Source organism: Alligator mississippiensis, chromosome 13 (genome assembly GCF_030867095.1).
Source record: "Alligator mississippiensis isolate rAllMis1 chromosome 13, rAllMis1, whole genome shotgun sequence".
Classification (NCBI taxonomy): Eukaryota; Metazoa; Chordata; order Crocodylia; family Alligatoridae; genus Alligator; species Alligator mississippiensis.
This window is the reverse complement of record NC_081836.1, coordinates 1,013,291-1,029,389: the sequence shown is the minus strand read 5'-3', so window position 1 is coordinate 1,029,389 and position 16,099 is coordinate 1,013,291. Positions and strand designations below refer to the sequence as shown.

Sequence of the window (16,099 nt, the reverse complement as noted above, 5' to 3'; positions counted from 1 at the left end):
TGCTTTTTTTCACATTGCGAATCCATCTGAGGTCAGACATCTCAGTGCATGCTTAAGAAGAATGGTTTCACTGGTAGGTATTTACTATCAAAGTCATTTTTGGATCAGTTTGGTGCAAACCAGCCTCTGCCCCAGCTCTGAAGGGAACTTGGTATTCTCAATTTGAGCTTGTTTTTAGTGATTCAGGTACACGGAAGGCTTTGGCAGTGTCTCTGGATGAGACATGGGTGGACTTTTGTGAGCACTTTCCACCAGGCAGTGTCTTTCTGTTCTGTGTGTACAAAGCAAGTCCTACTCCATGCCTCGGGCTTCCAGGCACTATCAGTGTACAAATAAATCCTACTAATAATATTCCCCTTTGCAGTCAAGACCTGTGAGTCAGATTCAGTCTGGCCACAAGAAATCCCAGTGATACCTGAGTCAGAGTAAATGTGAAAGAAGAAAACACCTACGGAGGTTTCAGCAATAGATCCTGCCTCAGGGTGCGGAGCAGAAAGTCTTTGGTGCAGCACTGTGGAGAGAAACTGAGCTGGATGGGAAATTTATGCAGAACAAGCTGGTAAGTTTGTGCCCTGTGGGGTATTTTTGTACCACCCAGCCAGGGGAAGGAGACGGACAAAGTACTTTGGAAACCTGGCGGTTGCCTGTGCGGGAAATTATTCACTCGGCGTGTTTGGGAATTTTGTTTGTTTGCTTGTTTCTTGCTGATTCTGTCCCCCCAAAAAGGGTCACACCCCAGCACCTCTGTGTAAGTCAGTGAAGTGACATCGAGGACAGCTCTGGTGCTGTAAGTATGAGGTGGGGACAAAAGTGTCTTCCAGATGAGACTAGGTGAAAACGGACAACAGGGGTTTTATGCAGCGGGTATCCAGTGTGTTACAATAGTACGTGCAGCCCCATCCAGGCCACACTCTGCGCCATGGGCTGAGCAAATCCTGAAGAGACAGAACCCATGGGCAGGGGCCAAAAGGGGTGGAAGGGGTGAGCAAGAGGACAACGACTCTCCACACTGGGACTCCGCCATTCAGTCTGCTTTAAGCCAAGCTGAAGAGGCTCTGGGGGTCATGATCTAGTCCAGGTCCCAACCCAGATTAGCTTGCCAGAGTGCTGCGGGCTGTTACCTTGCCTCCCCTCTGCGCACTGTGGGTGACCAGTGGCTATAATCGGACACTTAAGGTGCTTTCACGAAGCCCTCATCTACAGTTAGCGGTTTTGTTTCTGACAGGTCCCCAAGTTTGTTGCAAGCTAATCTGGCAGCAAGGTCCCCATTTTCTTTACAATGATCTTATTTTCTGAAGAGAAATAAGCTATTCAGCCCAATCCTGCAGTCATGGGTGGCACTGAGAATCTGTCTGTTGGTTTGTGCAGGGGCTGAATTGGGCCCTATCAGCTGCTGAAGGAAAAAAGAATTAAATTCCACCTGGGATCCTTGAACTTGGAGCTGCTCCTCCAGAGTCAGGTGCACGATCATAAAACAGCCGTGGTGAAACCTTTGCCCAACACATCAGACAGCACCAGCCTGCCGAGGCACCTGTTATGCCCCAGGGCACTGCCAGGCAGGCAGCAGTGGTTGGGATGCAGTAGGGGAACCCAGGCTGTCTGGGAAGCTGGAGCGAAGGAGGTTTGTCAGCCGATTGATTCTAGCACCGTGTTGCAGGGCGCACAGCTCCCCTTGCTGCGGCACACGTGTGGATCTCGCTAGGACCCCGGGAAGTGGGTTCAGCCTGAGCAACAGATCTGCAGCCAAACCCAGGCCAACAGGGACAGTCTCTGATGGGCAGCCAGCTCCTGTCCTGCAACTTCTCCAGTGGAAATTATCTCTGTGGTAAGTGCCATGCGACACCTCTCGTGTGGGCTGGTTGGGGTGCTCTCGCTGCACAGTCCTGCCTCACGCTTCTATGCATTCTCCGGCAACAGCAGCCGCTCCCGAGTTCATGTTGGGGCTCGAGTCCCGTTAGAACCGGTCAGTAAAATTCCACTTGTCGCCGGCCCCAAAGAAGCAGTTATCCTGCCACCCCTCCATCCAGGGGGAGCTTGTCTAGGAAAATCTCGGGGCAGGGAGAGGCAACAAGAAAAATCATTTTAAAATGAGGGTATTAAAAACCTTGTCCTGAAGTCCCTGCAGAGCAAGACCTCCTTTCTTTCTCTTTGGGCTCAGCATGCCTGCAGAATGGAGGGACACTTGTACCAGTTACTTGTGAAGTGTTTATTGCCATAATCTCTGCCCACTCCAGGCCCGGCTCCTTCCCATGCTGTTCTGAGCTAGAGGTGAGGGCGGCCTGGGGAAAGGCAGTGGGGCAGGGATTCTGGCAGATGGGAGAATAGGGAATCCCAGGAGAGACTGGATGTGTGAAACCAGGGCAAACGAACCAGGGGGCTGTGGGAGAGCAGCGAGAGGACAGGCAGGGCCTGAGGGCAAGGAGTTGGGAATGGGTGAAATCCCATGACCTAGAAGATTTTATTAAAATGTTTTAAAACTATTTTACAGAAAATGTTGCAGGTGAAAAAAAACAAAGGCTTTTTGGATTTCCTCTTCCCTTTGCCCAGTCCATTTTTGCCACTGAAAAGGGAAGAAATAACAGCCTGCCCTTCTGAGGGCAACTAAGAAAAATAAGAGGGAACATTTCAAGACATGTGGAGAACCCAACAAGTCCAGTGAGGGGATGAGGGCAGTTTGTGACAAAAGGGAGTTTTGTTCCAGTGGTTTGACCAGCTCCTGCACAAAGGCTGGGGGCCGGCTGGGGAGCAGGAGGGCAGGGTCTGTTGCCAGACTTGAGCACTAGGAGCTATTTAGAAAGAAGGTTCCCCCTCCCCTCCTTGCTCTTCTGCAGCACGTTTCCCCTCAAGGTGCTTTATGGAGCAGGTCTGTATCTCTGCACTATGCAGGAGGGAAGTGAGGCATGCGGAGGGGAAGGGACTTGCCCAGGGTCGCTAGAGCTGAGTTCAGGGCCAGAACGCCCATACCCCAGCTCAGCTCCATTCACTCGACCGCGCTGTCCTAAGTTTGCAGAGCTGCTGCCCTGCTGGGTGATGCCCATTACATGAGCAGGGGAAAGGGGAAGTCCTCAGCAGAAAGCTGTGCTGAGATGGGGCTAGGGCTGATGTCGCACTGCACTGGCCTTAAGCTAGTGGTTCCCATTCCCAACCCATGGCCCCAGCACAAGCCGCAACACTGCTTGTAGCTGTGAGAAACTGAACCGTTAATACCAGGGTTGGCAAGGGGAGCAAAGTCTGCACTTCTTGTGGCATGTTACTTGCTTGGACCTCCTGCCAGGACCAGTGAGGCTGGGGCCTGCTGCTTTAGAGCGATGCCACACCTTGAAAGCAAACACATGCTGTGTCTAGAAAGGAGGCACACCCACATCATAGCTGCCCCTGTCCTGACCCAGCCCTGTTTTTGTCCCATGCTATCTTTGCCTCCAGTATTTTCAAAGATAATATGCAAAGGTCAGAATAATGATTTACTAGGTGGTTAAAAAGCCCGTTCCCTGCCCTGCAATAACACACTGTCCCCCTGGGACAGCCCAGGCATCCCTTTCCCAAGCCGTGCTTTCTCTGGCACACCACAGAACACAAAGAGTTAAAGGAGAAGCTCGCAGAGCACCAGGCAGAGCAGCCGTGGCGTGTCCTGGAGGGGGGGCGCTGCGCGTGCACGCCATGCTGGGAGCCAGCGGGCAGGGTGGAGCAGTCGCCCCGCTGACTTCAGTCAGCCAAGACTTCACCATGGCCCCAAGCACAGCCATCCTCAAGCACTGAGTCAGGAGGTTTTCAGTCATTATGTTTGGAAGGGACTGAGCCTCCTGGCTCCATCTGAGTCAGAACTTCAGGTTTCCCTCTGTGAGCAGCAGCAATAGGGGAGCTCATGCAGTCAGCCACCTAGCGAGGGCAGGGCTGCTGGGCAGCAGCAGCCCCAGGTGCTGAGTGGGGAGCAGGCAAGAAAGGAGCTGCTGGGGTCATGACATGTGATACGAGCTGTGGGTCAAGCTCTCTGGCCTGCTGCACACAGAACTGCTATTTGGGACCAGGTTCTCCAAAACATTCAGCATCAAAGCACCTGGGATGTCCAGCCCGTGAGGACGGAGCCTTCTGGACAGTCCAGCCACCAGACCCAGCCCGCGCAGGGACAGGGCCTGGGCTGCTCTATGGAACCCAAGTGCATCTGGGAACCCAGGAATGCAGGAGGAGGCCTGGCTGGCAGGCTCAGGCTCAGGCTCAGGCCCAGGCCCAGGCAGAGCTTGGGGGCCATGAGAGTTGGCCATCTTTTGCATAGAAAGCTCTTACACGGCCAGTCGAGAAGCCTGAAGCTGCTGAGAACTTGCCTGACACACTCGTTCTGCAGCTCCCTCTTTCCAGTGCACCCGAGTAGAATTTGACCCATTTCTGTATCATACAAAAGTTCCCACCTGCAGAGGGAGGCAATTAGGGAGCTAATCACTGTAAAACACAAATGCCTCTGACAGTTCTGATGGCTCGAGACCATTAATCCTGGCAGGAACGGTCTTTCCAAAATGTAATGAGGCATCAGCCCTGAGGACTGAGCCTGCCGACAGATAAGAGCATTCCCCCTGCCTGTCTGCTTGCTAATTGCTCAGATACAGGCGGTTCCTGTTGTATGCCCATTAAGATGCTATGTTAACGTGCTGGATGATATGTAACATCAGGTAGTAGCAATATCCATTAGGCAGATGGATCGCTCTGTGCTTGGGAAGGTGTCTCCTGTGCTGAGAGAGGGAGCTGCTCTGAGCCAGCTGAGTGTGCTGCTTTCCTGATGCTTTGCAAGGTGAAAAGATTGGGGGGGGGGGCAGGACGGGGGTTTGCCTTGAGTTGTGATCCTTAAAGCCAGCCAGGGAAGTCTGTATGACAGACAACCACTCTGCTGGCTCTTTGCCTCCTCAGGGATATGCCAGCTGGGCCTCCTAGCTTTGGGATGGGACCTCAGTGGGCCCCTCAATCTGACTGCTCCCTTGAAGGGCTGTGGTTGTTGTTTAACTAGTCTTCATGCCTCGTGTCAGTCATAGCATTTCAAGGGCAATGTGGCTCAGTGGATGGGGCACTAGAAGGGACTCAGGAGACGTAGTCCTGTGTCTGTTGCCTGGTCTTGGGCAAGTTGCTTCCCCTCCCTGGTGCCTCAGTTTCCCTTTTGCCTTATCTAGTTTCTGAGCTCTTACGTCGTGTATGTACAGCATGTTGCACACCTAATTTCCACTGGGGTTGATCTGCTGGGCACCGCTGTGATATAAACATTGGTAAGGACTGCTGAATTTCTGACCTAAAGAGAACTGGGGGAGAAAAAGTTTCTAGACCAACTCTGCTCCTCCCAGTCCTCTCCTACACCTTGTAAGGAAACAAAAATACCCTGCCCTGCTATTTGCAGGGTAGAAACTGCCTTCCCAATTATACACAGCTCTTCTTCAGTCTAGAGTGCTTAGCCCTCCTGTCCACCTTGAACGAGCCTGCCTATCTTCATCACAGGAGCCAGTGTAGGAACTCCAGTACAGCTCCTTGCAGGATTTGACGCTCCGCACTGTGATGTCCATGCAGAAATTGTTCCACCCACTCCTGAAATGCAACACGTGCTGGTGGAGCACTGTCTCTGCCACAGCTGTGCTGCCACAGTGTAGGGCAGTGGTCTCCAACCACGAACTGCCAGGGACTCCCAGCCAGCACCAAGCAGCTGCGTGTCTCTAGCATCATCCCTGGGTCATTTGTTGCAGATGAAAACGGGATGCAGAATGCAGTAATCATTATCCCCTCCCTGCTCACCTTCTCCACATTACTGGTGGTGGGGATGATCCTCTGGAGGATTTGCAGGAGGAAGAAGGACACGGAGGTTGAACCCATCATTTTTCTGGAAGGTAAGGACGTATGGTCTTGCTCCCCCAAAGGGCCTTCCCCTGTTTGTTGCCTTTGTCAGTGAGGGGCCACAGCAGCAGGGCCTTGGGCTTGCCAACCCACTGGGCCCCTCTGCTCACGGCAGGTACATCAGGCACTGACCCCCAGAGGCCTCTAGGGATGCATCCTGGAATCAAACAGCAACTTGGCTAAGAATTAGCATCTGGTCTGCAGTGAACCCACACCCCCAGCTAGGCCTGTGCAGCTCCTGGTATGGCCACTCATTGAATCTCCTTGTAGACAGAAATCAGCCTCTAACATTAGCTCTGCCATGTGCAATAGCGTACTGACATGAGAGGATGTGGCGATCTGCAGAGCCTGGCACTTGAGCACATCCCTGCCTCCCTCCAGCCATGGGTTGGAGCGTCAGTACATATCATGTGCTGCAGGAACAGCATTAACAGAGAACAAAGCCCTTCTTCGCATGAAGCCTCAGACTTAAAGAGAAGAGGTGGGGGAAGGGAGGAAGATGAAGGAGGCAGAGAACTGAGGCAAAGCCCAGAGACCTTTGACCTCTGCATCTCTGGTATAGAAAACAGAGTCTGTGCTGCTTGCTGCTGATGCAGTTGTCACTGGAAGCAGGACTTACCCAGCGAGGAGCGCAAGGCAAGCAGGCAAGGCAAGGCTGTTGTACTCCAGCAGGCGCTAACCCCAGAACTGCCACTTCACTGCCAAAGAATTGCTGGGCCTGGCACTTGCAGGTCAATAGCAGCGCCTTTCACTCCTCAGGGCCCTTTGTGCCCCCACAGCACCTCCCACGAGAGGGTCCCCAAATGCCTTGCAGATACTGCAGAACTCAGTCTCCTGGATGAGCTGGGCCACATCACCCTCCCCTTATGGAGAGGGACACACCCAGAAGGACTGTCCAGTCTAGTGGTTAGGGCACTAGCTAAGGCCTTTGCAGGCCTGGGTTCAAGTTCCCTGCTCCATCCCAGATTTCCTGTGTGACCTGGGGAATATCACTGAACCATCCTTCCAGTCCCGCTCTGCCTTAGAGCAGTGCCAGGCCCAAGGTTACATAGACGGTCCCGTGAGAAGACAACCCAGGAGTCCTGACTGCAAGTCCCTTGTAGTCACCTCCAGACCCCAAGGCAGAGGCATCCCTTGTTATCTCTGCAGTGTGTATTGACAGCCAGTCGGCTGACTCTTCCTTGGCAGATGAGCAGGATGAGTATGACGCCTTGCCTGCAGCAGAGAAAATTCTGCAACGAAAGGACCCGCTCTTAGCGGCGTGGGAGCTGCCTCAGGACAGGCACATCCAGCAGGAGCAGTTCTTGTGCGCTGGGCGCTATGGGCAGATTTCCCAGGCCACCATCATTCAAAGAGGCTCTCCAGAGACTGTCCAGGCTGTGATCTTGAGGAAACTGCCAGGTATGCCTGACGGAGAGAGGCACTTGCCCTTTCTAGACTCATCCCCACCCACCCAAGTTCATTAGGAGCATCCCTATCCAAACCATCCCATCAGGAAGCTTGTCTAATTGTTCCTAAACTACACAACCAACGCTGTTGCACAACTACTTCCATTGCCCAAACCCACCAAGAACAGCCTAACCTACCATGGGTAAAGTACAGGTAATTTTGCTTTGTTGCCCAGGGCCCAGCACGGGGGCAGAGGGCTGTCAGTGTCCCACCACTGCAAGGGCGGTTGAAATCAGTCCTTCTGTGTGCCGACTTTGGAGCATTATGGACCACTCCATTTCCTTTGGTGACTGCATCATATTGGTGACCTGTGTTAAGCCTGTGACCCACCCAGAGCCCTTGTGATCCTTGTCATCAATCCTGCTGCCTCACCAATGACTCCCTTCCCATGTTTGTGCATTTGCCCCTCCCTAGGGGCCCACCATCTCAGTGGGGCTGTCGAATTTTGCTTTGTTGCCCAGGGCCCAGTTCTGCTCCCTTACAAGTGCTGAGGCTATCAGCTGTCCTGGCTCTCCCCTCTCGCCGCCCATGCCATGAGCTAACCTTGCTTCTCCTTCTTTACCCTCAGCCACTGCCAGCCCCAAAGAAGTGAGAGATTTCCTAGACGTGATGAAGTTTCATATCCAGATCTGTAACCACGACAGCCTGGTGAAGGTGCTGTGGTGTCAGAGCCAAGCTCTGCCCCTCTGCTTTGTGCTGGAGGCCATGAGCCTAGGAAACTTACTGCCTTTCCTATGGAAAGTCCGCCAGGTAGGAGGTGCTGTCTGGTTTGAATGTGGGCAAACTGGGGTGGAGGAAGCGCCACCCCATGCGCTGCCTGCCTCCCCCTCTGCTTCTCTGTGCATTAGCACCTCTTGTTCTGCTTGGAGAAGTACCGCTGGTGGCCACTCCAGCGCAAACTCTTGTGATGCAGTAGGAAAAAGATATGTGTGCTGTTCAAGTAAATACGGTATTCCGCAAGTAAATACACTATTCTGGTGCACTTCTGTGGGATGTAGTGCTCGGCTCAGCTTTGCTTGTGTAAAAAGCACTAGAAGCAAAGAGAGACTTGAGCATGACCCACATGCACTGGGAAAGCCAAGAAACCAGAAGGCAAAGAAACAGCCCGAATCTTAAAACACTTCTTAATCTCATGATATGTTGGGCCCCATGCCTGCCACATGGGTTTGCAACAAAGAACAAACCAATGCAACATTTCCTCTCTCTATTAGATAACAACTGCACTCTGGAAGCACCCTGTAAAATGATGGTGAGAAGTCTTATATTTATTCTGTAGATGGAACTTGATCCTGTACAACTTAACTCGTGACTTGTACTAGCTGTCAGCATGGCAGATGCCACCTGGGACTTACAGTCTCTTTTTTGCTGTTTTGGTTCTTATTCCACATCCATCACCATAGTTTCTAGATGCCTCTTTCCTTCAGCCTCAGCATCCCTGTCAGTAAGAAAGATGCTGGAATCTTAGCTGACAGCTCTGGTAAAACACAGACTTAACCAGAACTTGGTTCCCTGGCCAGTAATGCAGGATGAAAAGGAACAAGTTGGTTTTGTGTCAATAAATTGTATAGGGGGAATTAAATATTATTTTGCCTCTGTAGTCACATATACGGTTGCACTGATGTGGGATTGGAATTCATTGGCAAGGGTTTAAAGATTAGACCCAGCTAGTCTGAATGTGGCGATTGGTGCCCAGGGATTAAGGTATCATAGCTAGCGGGAATCCATGAGAGTGAATTAAATCTCACCTACCACAGTTCAGAGAGCAGAGCAAGAGGATCCATGAGGGCTCCTGGTTTCAAACCCAGACAGTGCCCTGAATGCTGCAGAACACAGGAGGGAAATTTGAACTGAGCGAGTGAAGAGCAGTGAACAACTTCTGCTAGATAAATGTTCACCATTTTTCTTCACTGCCGACAGCAGATTGAAAACATCTCAGAGTTGGCAAAAATTTGCTGCAGATCTCTGCATTACAGTCCAGGGGCTAATGACTTTAATCGCGTACTCTTGCTTATGAATCCTGATGGGAAGCTGCTGTCTTGCTGGGGAGGCATGTGGTGCTCCAGAAAGTTCCTGAAAAATGAGAGCAGGTGGGAATTTCAACTGGAAATGAAACACAGTCTGCTTCATGTGACATTCCTGTTGTCAAGGAGGCAACCGTGGCACTTGCCCACGAGAAATGTGTTGGTTTTGAAAATGTGGCTGACTCCCAAAGCAGCAGGTCTGTCATGTCCTGGGCTGCTGTGGTGGGTCAGTGCTTACATGTCATGGCCATGGCTGGAGCCACGCTGGCTTTGGGCTGCGGAGGGGTGTGAGCTGCCTCCCTGTTGTGCTCAGCTCGGCTGTCTCTGATCCGGCGCGCTAGGTTTGCCGGTCTTGTTTGCAGGATCTCTCACAGCGCTGGGAATGCCATGCTGAAACAGTTGTGTTTCGGGGACAGGCGGGAGCTGCTGCCTTACTGAGCTGTCTCTTCCCTTTGCCTTGTCAGGGGGACTTGTCCATTGCTGAGCGTACTTATCACCTGACGGAGAAGATGGTCTATGCTATGGCCATCCAGATAGCACGTGGGTTGGTATGTAGATGGAGGATGGATCCAATGCACTAGCTTGTTTAACAAGTTGAACTATTAATAGCCTTTAAAGATGATCCCTGGATGATTTCCCTGGCAACACCACACCGATGCCCCCGCCCCCGAGCTGCTAGATTAGTGAGATGATCCTGCAAGAGGTCCCTGAGCTCAGTGCCCAGCTGGTGCAGCACGTGGACCTGCACGTTACAGACGGAGACCTCCTGGGACAGAACAGACGGTTGATCCCTACAAGGCTGAGGCAGAGCTCAGCTAAACAATGCTGCCAGAGGGGGCTGGGTTGACCTGGGGATGTTGTTGGCAGTGCAGGGCTGTACCCACTTGAAGTATTTGAAATCAGAGCCCAAAGGCCTATATGGGATGGCATGGATGCAGCAGCCCGCCCAATGGCTGCCAGCAGCTGGGTCGCTGGCTGCAGGTTGCTCCAAGACCTCTTTCACAAGCATCCACATGGATTCTCTTTTTTCAGGAGTACTTGACAGTGAGCCAAAGGCTGATCCATGGCAATGTGGCAGCTTGCAACATCCTAATCCACCAGGATCTGACTGTTCGGCTCTGCGGCCTGGGGCTGGCTGCCAAGGTCTACTGCAGGGGCACGTTGCCACTCAGGAGTGCAGCAGAGGTGCCCATAAAGTGGCTACCACCAGAAAGGATCCTGAACCAGCCCATCACAGCAAGGAGTGATGTGTGAGTTCTCGGCTGAGGGAAGCAAAGCCCAGCCCCACGGTGACTTCTTTTCAGTGTACACACACCACCACAGAGAGAAGATACAGGGGACAGTACTGCATAAATGCACCTGCTCATTGACTCCCTCTCTTTCTACCCACAGTGCCATGGCCTCAGCTAGGCTGGATTTTTTTTGGGGGGGGGGGGGGGGGCTTTCTTCTCCTGAAACTCTACGTGCATGGGATTTGTACCCTGCATGGCTCAAGCAGCATGGCAGTATTGGCTGTGTTCTCTGCCTGCACTAGCACCATTGCTAGCAGTGGCAGTGCAGAGTCCCCAAAGGGTTGGTGTGTCATGGGTGATGGTAAAACCTTGGCAGAGGGTAGAGGGCTGAAGTGAGCCTGTAGCTCTGCTTGAACCCATCACCCTCCCTGTAATTCACTGTTGGAGTGGGTTGTCCTGGGATCTTGGCTGTTGCAGAGAGATGGGCAAAGATGAAGGGGCTACCATGGGATGCACAGGGACCACAGCCACTCTGACTGAAGGGCACTTCAGCCAGTCCAATGGATGGAGCATCAGGGGCTTTCTTGGTGAAACTCTAAAGCAGGAAGTATTCATGCACTAGGGAGTAGCCCAAGACAGTGCAGTGTGAGCCACCCCCACCTGGATCAGAATCAGGTGAACTACCCAGCGCAGCACAGCCCAGGGTGAGGAGCCAAAGATACAACGTGATCTGTGACCCATTTGCAAAGTCAGACAGCAGAGATCTCCAGAGATACCTGAATCATATTCACCAAGCACAAAGTTCAGCAAAGACTGGCAGTGCCAAGCACTCTGGTTCTCAGGGAATTGACCCCTTAGTCAGAACCATGGGGCACATTGCAACAGACCAGGGGACTTTGAAACTGGTGGCCTCGTCACTCTGTGTTACAAGTGGCATGCAGAGGCCCCAGCTGAGATCAGGATCTTGTTGTGCAGGTGCTGTTCATGCACTTACTTAGAGACCGTCCTCAGACCTTGTGGTCTAAACAGAGAAAATAAATTAGGCAAGATCAGATAGAGGGCTGGGACTGGAGCCCCCGTGTTCTAAGTCCCAGTCAGGTTGATCACCCTGTGCTGCATCGCCTTTCTCCCAGTGGACTGAATGCGGTCTGTATTGGAAACGTATTGAACCAAGTTATGCCATGTTATAAAGCCATACAGAGCAAAGCACTTCGATTTGGTTAAGCAGAGAGAAGTTGCTCAATTTGCAGGACAATCCGCATCCCCAGTATTCAGCCAGCTCTCGATCACGCTCAGTGACACCACAGCTGTCAGTGCACAGAGGTTGCATTTTGCCCCTCCTGGAGGCAGCTGGAGTCTCCCCAGGGCTAGGCCTTTTGAAAGGGACCAAGGCAGACATCTGGTGAGCCTCAGGAGCACGGCTAGGGTGTGGGGGCTCACGGGAGCAGGGGGGCTGGACACACAAGTGAAGGGTGGGGAGGAGAAGCGCTGGGAGGACTCTGTCTTTTACAGCTGTTCTGATGCTCTTCAAACCTCTGTACTCCCCAGGTGGTCGTTCGGGATTCTGCTGTATGAAATGATCACGTTAGGTAATCGCCCCTTCCTCCTTGCTTGCTTGTTGACTGTACTGCCTGATGACTGGGGACACGGAGACCCAGGGATCCCTGGCACAGGCGGGTTCTCTCAGTTTCTCCTGCAGTTTGACAGGGGAAAGAGCCCTGCTTCAGGATGTTCCCTGAAGTGCTGACCATGGCTTTGCACACAAGCCAACCCCTCAGGCCCCAAAGGCCATCTCGTTCCAGAGCACATCACTTGTGACACTTGAGGGTCCTGCAGCACTTCACAGCAGCGGGTGTCCCCTCCCTTACAGGTGGGCCAAGGAGATGCTGAGGTGTGGAGGGACTTGCTGGAGGGTGCTGCACTCCCTAGCTATGCCCTGCTGGACAGGGGGTGGTTTTTAACCTATGTGAAATCAGGGACATGATTTCACGCACGCCCACACCGGGTGGTTGGAGCATTTGCCAAGGACATGGGAGATTCAGTTCAAGTCCTTGAGAAGAGGGGCTTGGGCCTGGGCCTCCTACCTCCCAGGGCAATGCTAGAATCACTAGCAGTCAAGAGTGCATGGGTGTGTTGGGAGTCCTTTCTAATCTCAACTGGAAACTCCCTTCAGGCCCTAGGAGAACCTTCTTTGGGAACCTCCACAAAGAGAAATGTTCTCACAAGACAAATGGGTTTTGATGAATTGGCAGATCTTGATAGGAAAAATGTTTCATGAATAGAATCCCCAGCCCCCTTCAGCACAGCGCTCCCACAGGGGGGCAAACCAGCGCTCCCACGGGGGGGCAAACCAGCACTCCCGCGGGGGGGACAAGACAGCACTTCAGGGTCGTAGGAGAGAGTGGCTGAGGGCAGTTAGGTGGGCTGATGACACCCAGGGTACAGCAGGCAGCATGCCGTGGGGAGAAGGCTGACTCCAGACAGGTCTTTCCCCCATCGAGCCAGCCTGTCTCCCTCAGACCATCGTCTCCCAAGCCACGATCCCCAGCTGAACCTGGACCAAAAGAGTAGATGCTACCTCATTCCCATCTCTGGTCCCTGCTGTGGAGCACTGAGGCTGGGCTGTGCTCCCCTGCATACACTGTAGTTCCCAGTATCTCTAGCCTGGGTCTTTCCCCACCTTCTGAGCCAAGCTCATCTCCTAACTAGGGAGCAGTTTTGACACTCAGCTTAAATGTGCTTGTAATTTCATTCCCCCACCCCTTGCTATACACCCTGGACCAGCCTGCCCCTTCCCATGCCCTTAGCTGTTGCTTGGTCTAATTTGGGTCAAGAGGTCCCAGTACATCCAAAAGGTCCCCGCCTGGAAGAGTCTCCTGTGCAGTAGGCAGATTTGAGCCCAGCTGGGTAGGTAGGACCCCCCCCAGCTGTTTCCTAACTGCTGCGTGCCTATCTGACCATAGAGGCCAGGGAACAAATCTGGGCAACTCATGGGGCCCTGTAGGCTGCTGGAACTCAGTCCCTTCCCCTTGTTCCTTATGCCAGGCTCCTTTGCCTCCCCCGGTCCTGACCCACTTGCACTGCTCTTCTCTGAGCCCAGAGTCCAGCTGTAGGAGAGCCAGTGTCTGCAGTGCACATGGACCAGTGCTCCTCTGATGGCTGCTCCCTCCCTCTCTCCAGGTGCCCCTCCGTACCCGACCCTGCGGCCTGCAGACGTTCTGGCCGCCCTGCAGCGAGAGCAGCGCATGAAGAGACCGGAGCAGTGTGGCACCAGGCTGTAAGTGATGCTGACCCTGCACAATGACCAGTCCAAGACAAGACAGGTAGCTCTTGCCCCAACCCAGGACAGCCACAGCATGTGGTGTCATGTCCACAGGACCTGAACCATCACATTCAGGGACCAGCTTCCCATTGTGCTTGAAATCCTAGGCACTGAAGCATGTTGTGCCCTAGGCAAAGGATTACCATGTCTTCATTGAGTCAGGCTGGAAGGGATCTCATGAGGCCATTAGTCCAGCCCTCTGCTCAGGGCAGAAGCATCCTGACTAAACCATCCCAGCTTTACATGGGTTCTGTTAGCACAGCTCTTCCACCCTCCCCAGGTTGCTTCCTCAGCCCCTCAGAGCATCCCTTGCTGCTGGGACTAAAACCCGGTTCCCAGCTGTAAGGTCTTGCTCTTTTGCTCAGGATCAGATCGATTGCCGCATCTGGGGTCAGAAAAGAATTTTAGTGCAGTCAGGTAGGCATGGACTTGGCGGGGGCGGGGGGTTGCCCTCCTCTGTGTGGGGGGCACAGTCCTCTTCCTCGGATCGCTTGAGTAGATTCTAACCCTTGCAGCGGTGGGACGCTGACAGGGCCCTTGCTCTCCTGCGTCACTTGTGGCAGGTTAGGGTGCTTATGGTGTTTTGGCGTAACATGCCTTGTAGCTGTGCGATAGGTGTGATTATGTAGTTTTAGGAATAGGTTAGACGAGGACTTGTATGGGATGGCTTGGGTAGAGGTGATTGTGCCCTGAGCGGGGCTGAACTAGGTACCTCTGGAGGCCACCTTCAGCAGATTTCCTGTTTCTCTGAGACAGCCTTGCTTTGTTCTGGGACCTGTGCAAACCCCGCTGCCCACCAGAGACCTCTCCAGCACTTGCGTTCCCTGTTATGTCTCCCCCACATTGTTTTTAAGCGACTCTGCTACTGGACTGGCAGCCCTGGCTCTTTCTGTAGTGCAATAGCACTGCCCTGAGCTGGAGGGACCACTCCCATGCAGAAGGCCCATCTGCTCCTTGTCTTCTGAGACTGCTGGCTTGAGGTACATCCTCCAGGGGCATGTGTGTTGGGATACTTGTCCACTGGGAACTGAGCTGAGACCCAGCATCTTGTTTCCCAGGGGAGCCACCTAATCACCAGCAGTCACCATCTGTCCATTAGACTGGAAAAGGGAGAATGCTGTAGCCCACTGCTCACCTCCTGAGCCACCCAGCACTGTTCACCGGGGGCACCGGGGACTCAGTGAATCACAGCTATTGACCTCCCCCCCACCCCCATGAGAACCCACTGATCCTAGGGCACAGCCGACCTTTCTCCTCTCCCTCCACGCTGCCACCTCCTTCACTGGAGTGGAGCCACCCCGTGTCCTCCCCCAGGGCCTGCTCCTGCCCCTCCTTTATCGCCAGCCTTGGTAAAAGCAGCGTTAGCGCTCAGGTTCAGACTGCTGCAGAGGGAGACCAGACCTGACAAGCAGCAGGGTGCGAGACACCAGGTCGGAGGCAGGACGGGCACCTGGCCCGGGGCACACAGGTGCGCTCCACTGCTGCTTTCACTCAACAGAGCGAAAGTCCCCATTGGCTAGGGACGGCAGAGGGGGGAAAATACCTCCCTGGGGTTAAAACGTGTTATCAAAGTCAGACACTTTGTCCCCAGGCTTACGGAACAGTGCTGGACAGTAATAAATACCTAAGGCCCCCGATACCCAGCCGCTTTCCAGCTCCCAACCCAAAGGGCAGCGTGGCCTGGAAAGTGCCTGGAATGAATCGGAGCTGAGAGCAGCCAGCTCCGCTCCCACCGTGTTCAAGTTAACGTCTTCCTTGAAAATCACCCCAGGCCGTTTTAACCGGCACGGCCGCAGTGTCTGCCCCGGGCCTGCGCTTCTCCAGGTGCCGCCGGGGCGCAGGGGACAGACCCGTCTCTGCTCGCCGGCAGGTACGGGGTCATGAGGAGCTGCTGGCGGTGGAAACCTTCGCACAGGCCCGCCTTCTCCGAGCTGCTCCAACAGCTGCACTCGCACGCGGGCCGCGCAGGGACCGAGCCGCTGACCGCCCCGGAGCGCCTGGACCTCGGCCACTACCAGCGCCTGGCTGGCCTCTCGCCTCGGGACGCTGCCTTCGGGCTCGGCCTCGCGGCGCCCTGCTCCGGGCCCGGCGCGGGCAGCCGCCGCACGGCCCTGTGACACGGCCAGCCGCGTCTGGGCGCACGGACCGCAGCCGAGCCCGGCGCAACAGGCGCGTGGCCGGGAGGAGGCAGCGGGCGGGCGGGGCGGGGAGGA

At 54.0% G+C, this 16,099-nt stretch overlaps 1 protein-coding gene across 1 annotated transcript; it reads left to right on the top strand.

Annotated features, from left to right (window-relative positions):
• Positions 1 to 54: 54 nt before the first annotated feature.
• On the top strand, positions 55 to 16,090 carry LOC106737450 (tyrosine-protein kinase STYK1). Its single transcript, XM_019480184.2, has 10 exons — positions 55 to 1,459; positions 1,658 to 1,825; positions 5,715 to 5,855; positions 7,051 to 7,263; positions 7,880 to 8,061; positions 9,797 to 9,880; positions 10,365 to 10,582; positions 12,113 to 12,153; positions 13,745 to 13,841; positions 15,757 to 16,090. Exons 2-10 carry the CDS (start codon positions 1,774 to 1,776, stop codon positions 16,001 to 16,003), a joined length of 1,275 nt encoding a protein of 424 aa, XP_019335729.1. The 5' UTR covers positions 55 to 1,459; positions 1,658 to 1,773; the 3' UTR covers positions 16,004 to 16,090.
• The last annotated feature ends 9 nt before the right edge of the window (positions 16,091 to 16,099 follow it).

Bases quoted from the DNA above. Each gene is read 5' to 3' on its own strand.
- LOC106737450 (XM_019480184.2), top strand. From the start codon at position 1,774: ATGGGCAGCCAGCTCCTGTCCTGCAACTTCTCCAGTGGAAATTATCTC. The intron at 8,062-9,796 runs GTAGGAGGTGCT...TTGCCTTGTCAG, and splicing joins TCCTATGGAAAGTCCGCCAG to GGGGACTTGTCCATTGCTGA. The intron at 10,583-12,112 runs GTGAGTTCTCGG...TGTACTCCCCAG, and splicing joins ATCACAGCAAGGAGTGATGT to GTGGTCGTTCGGGATTCTGC.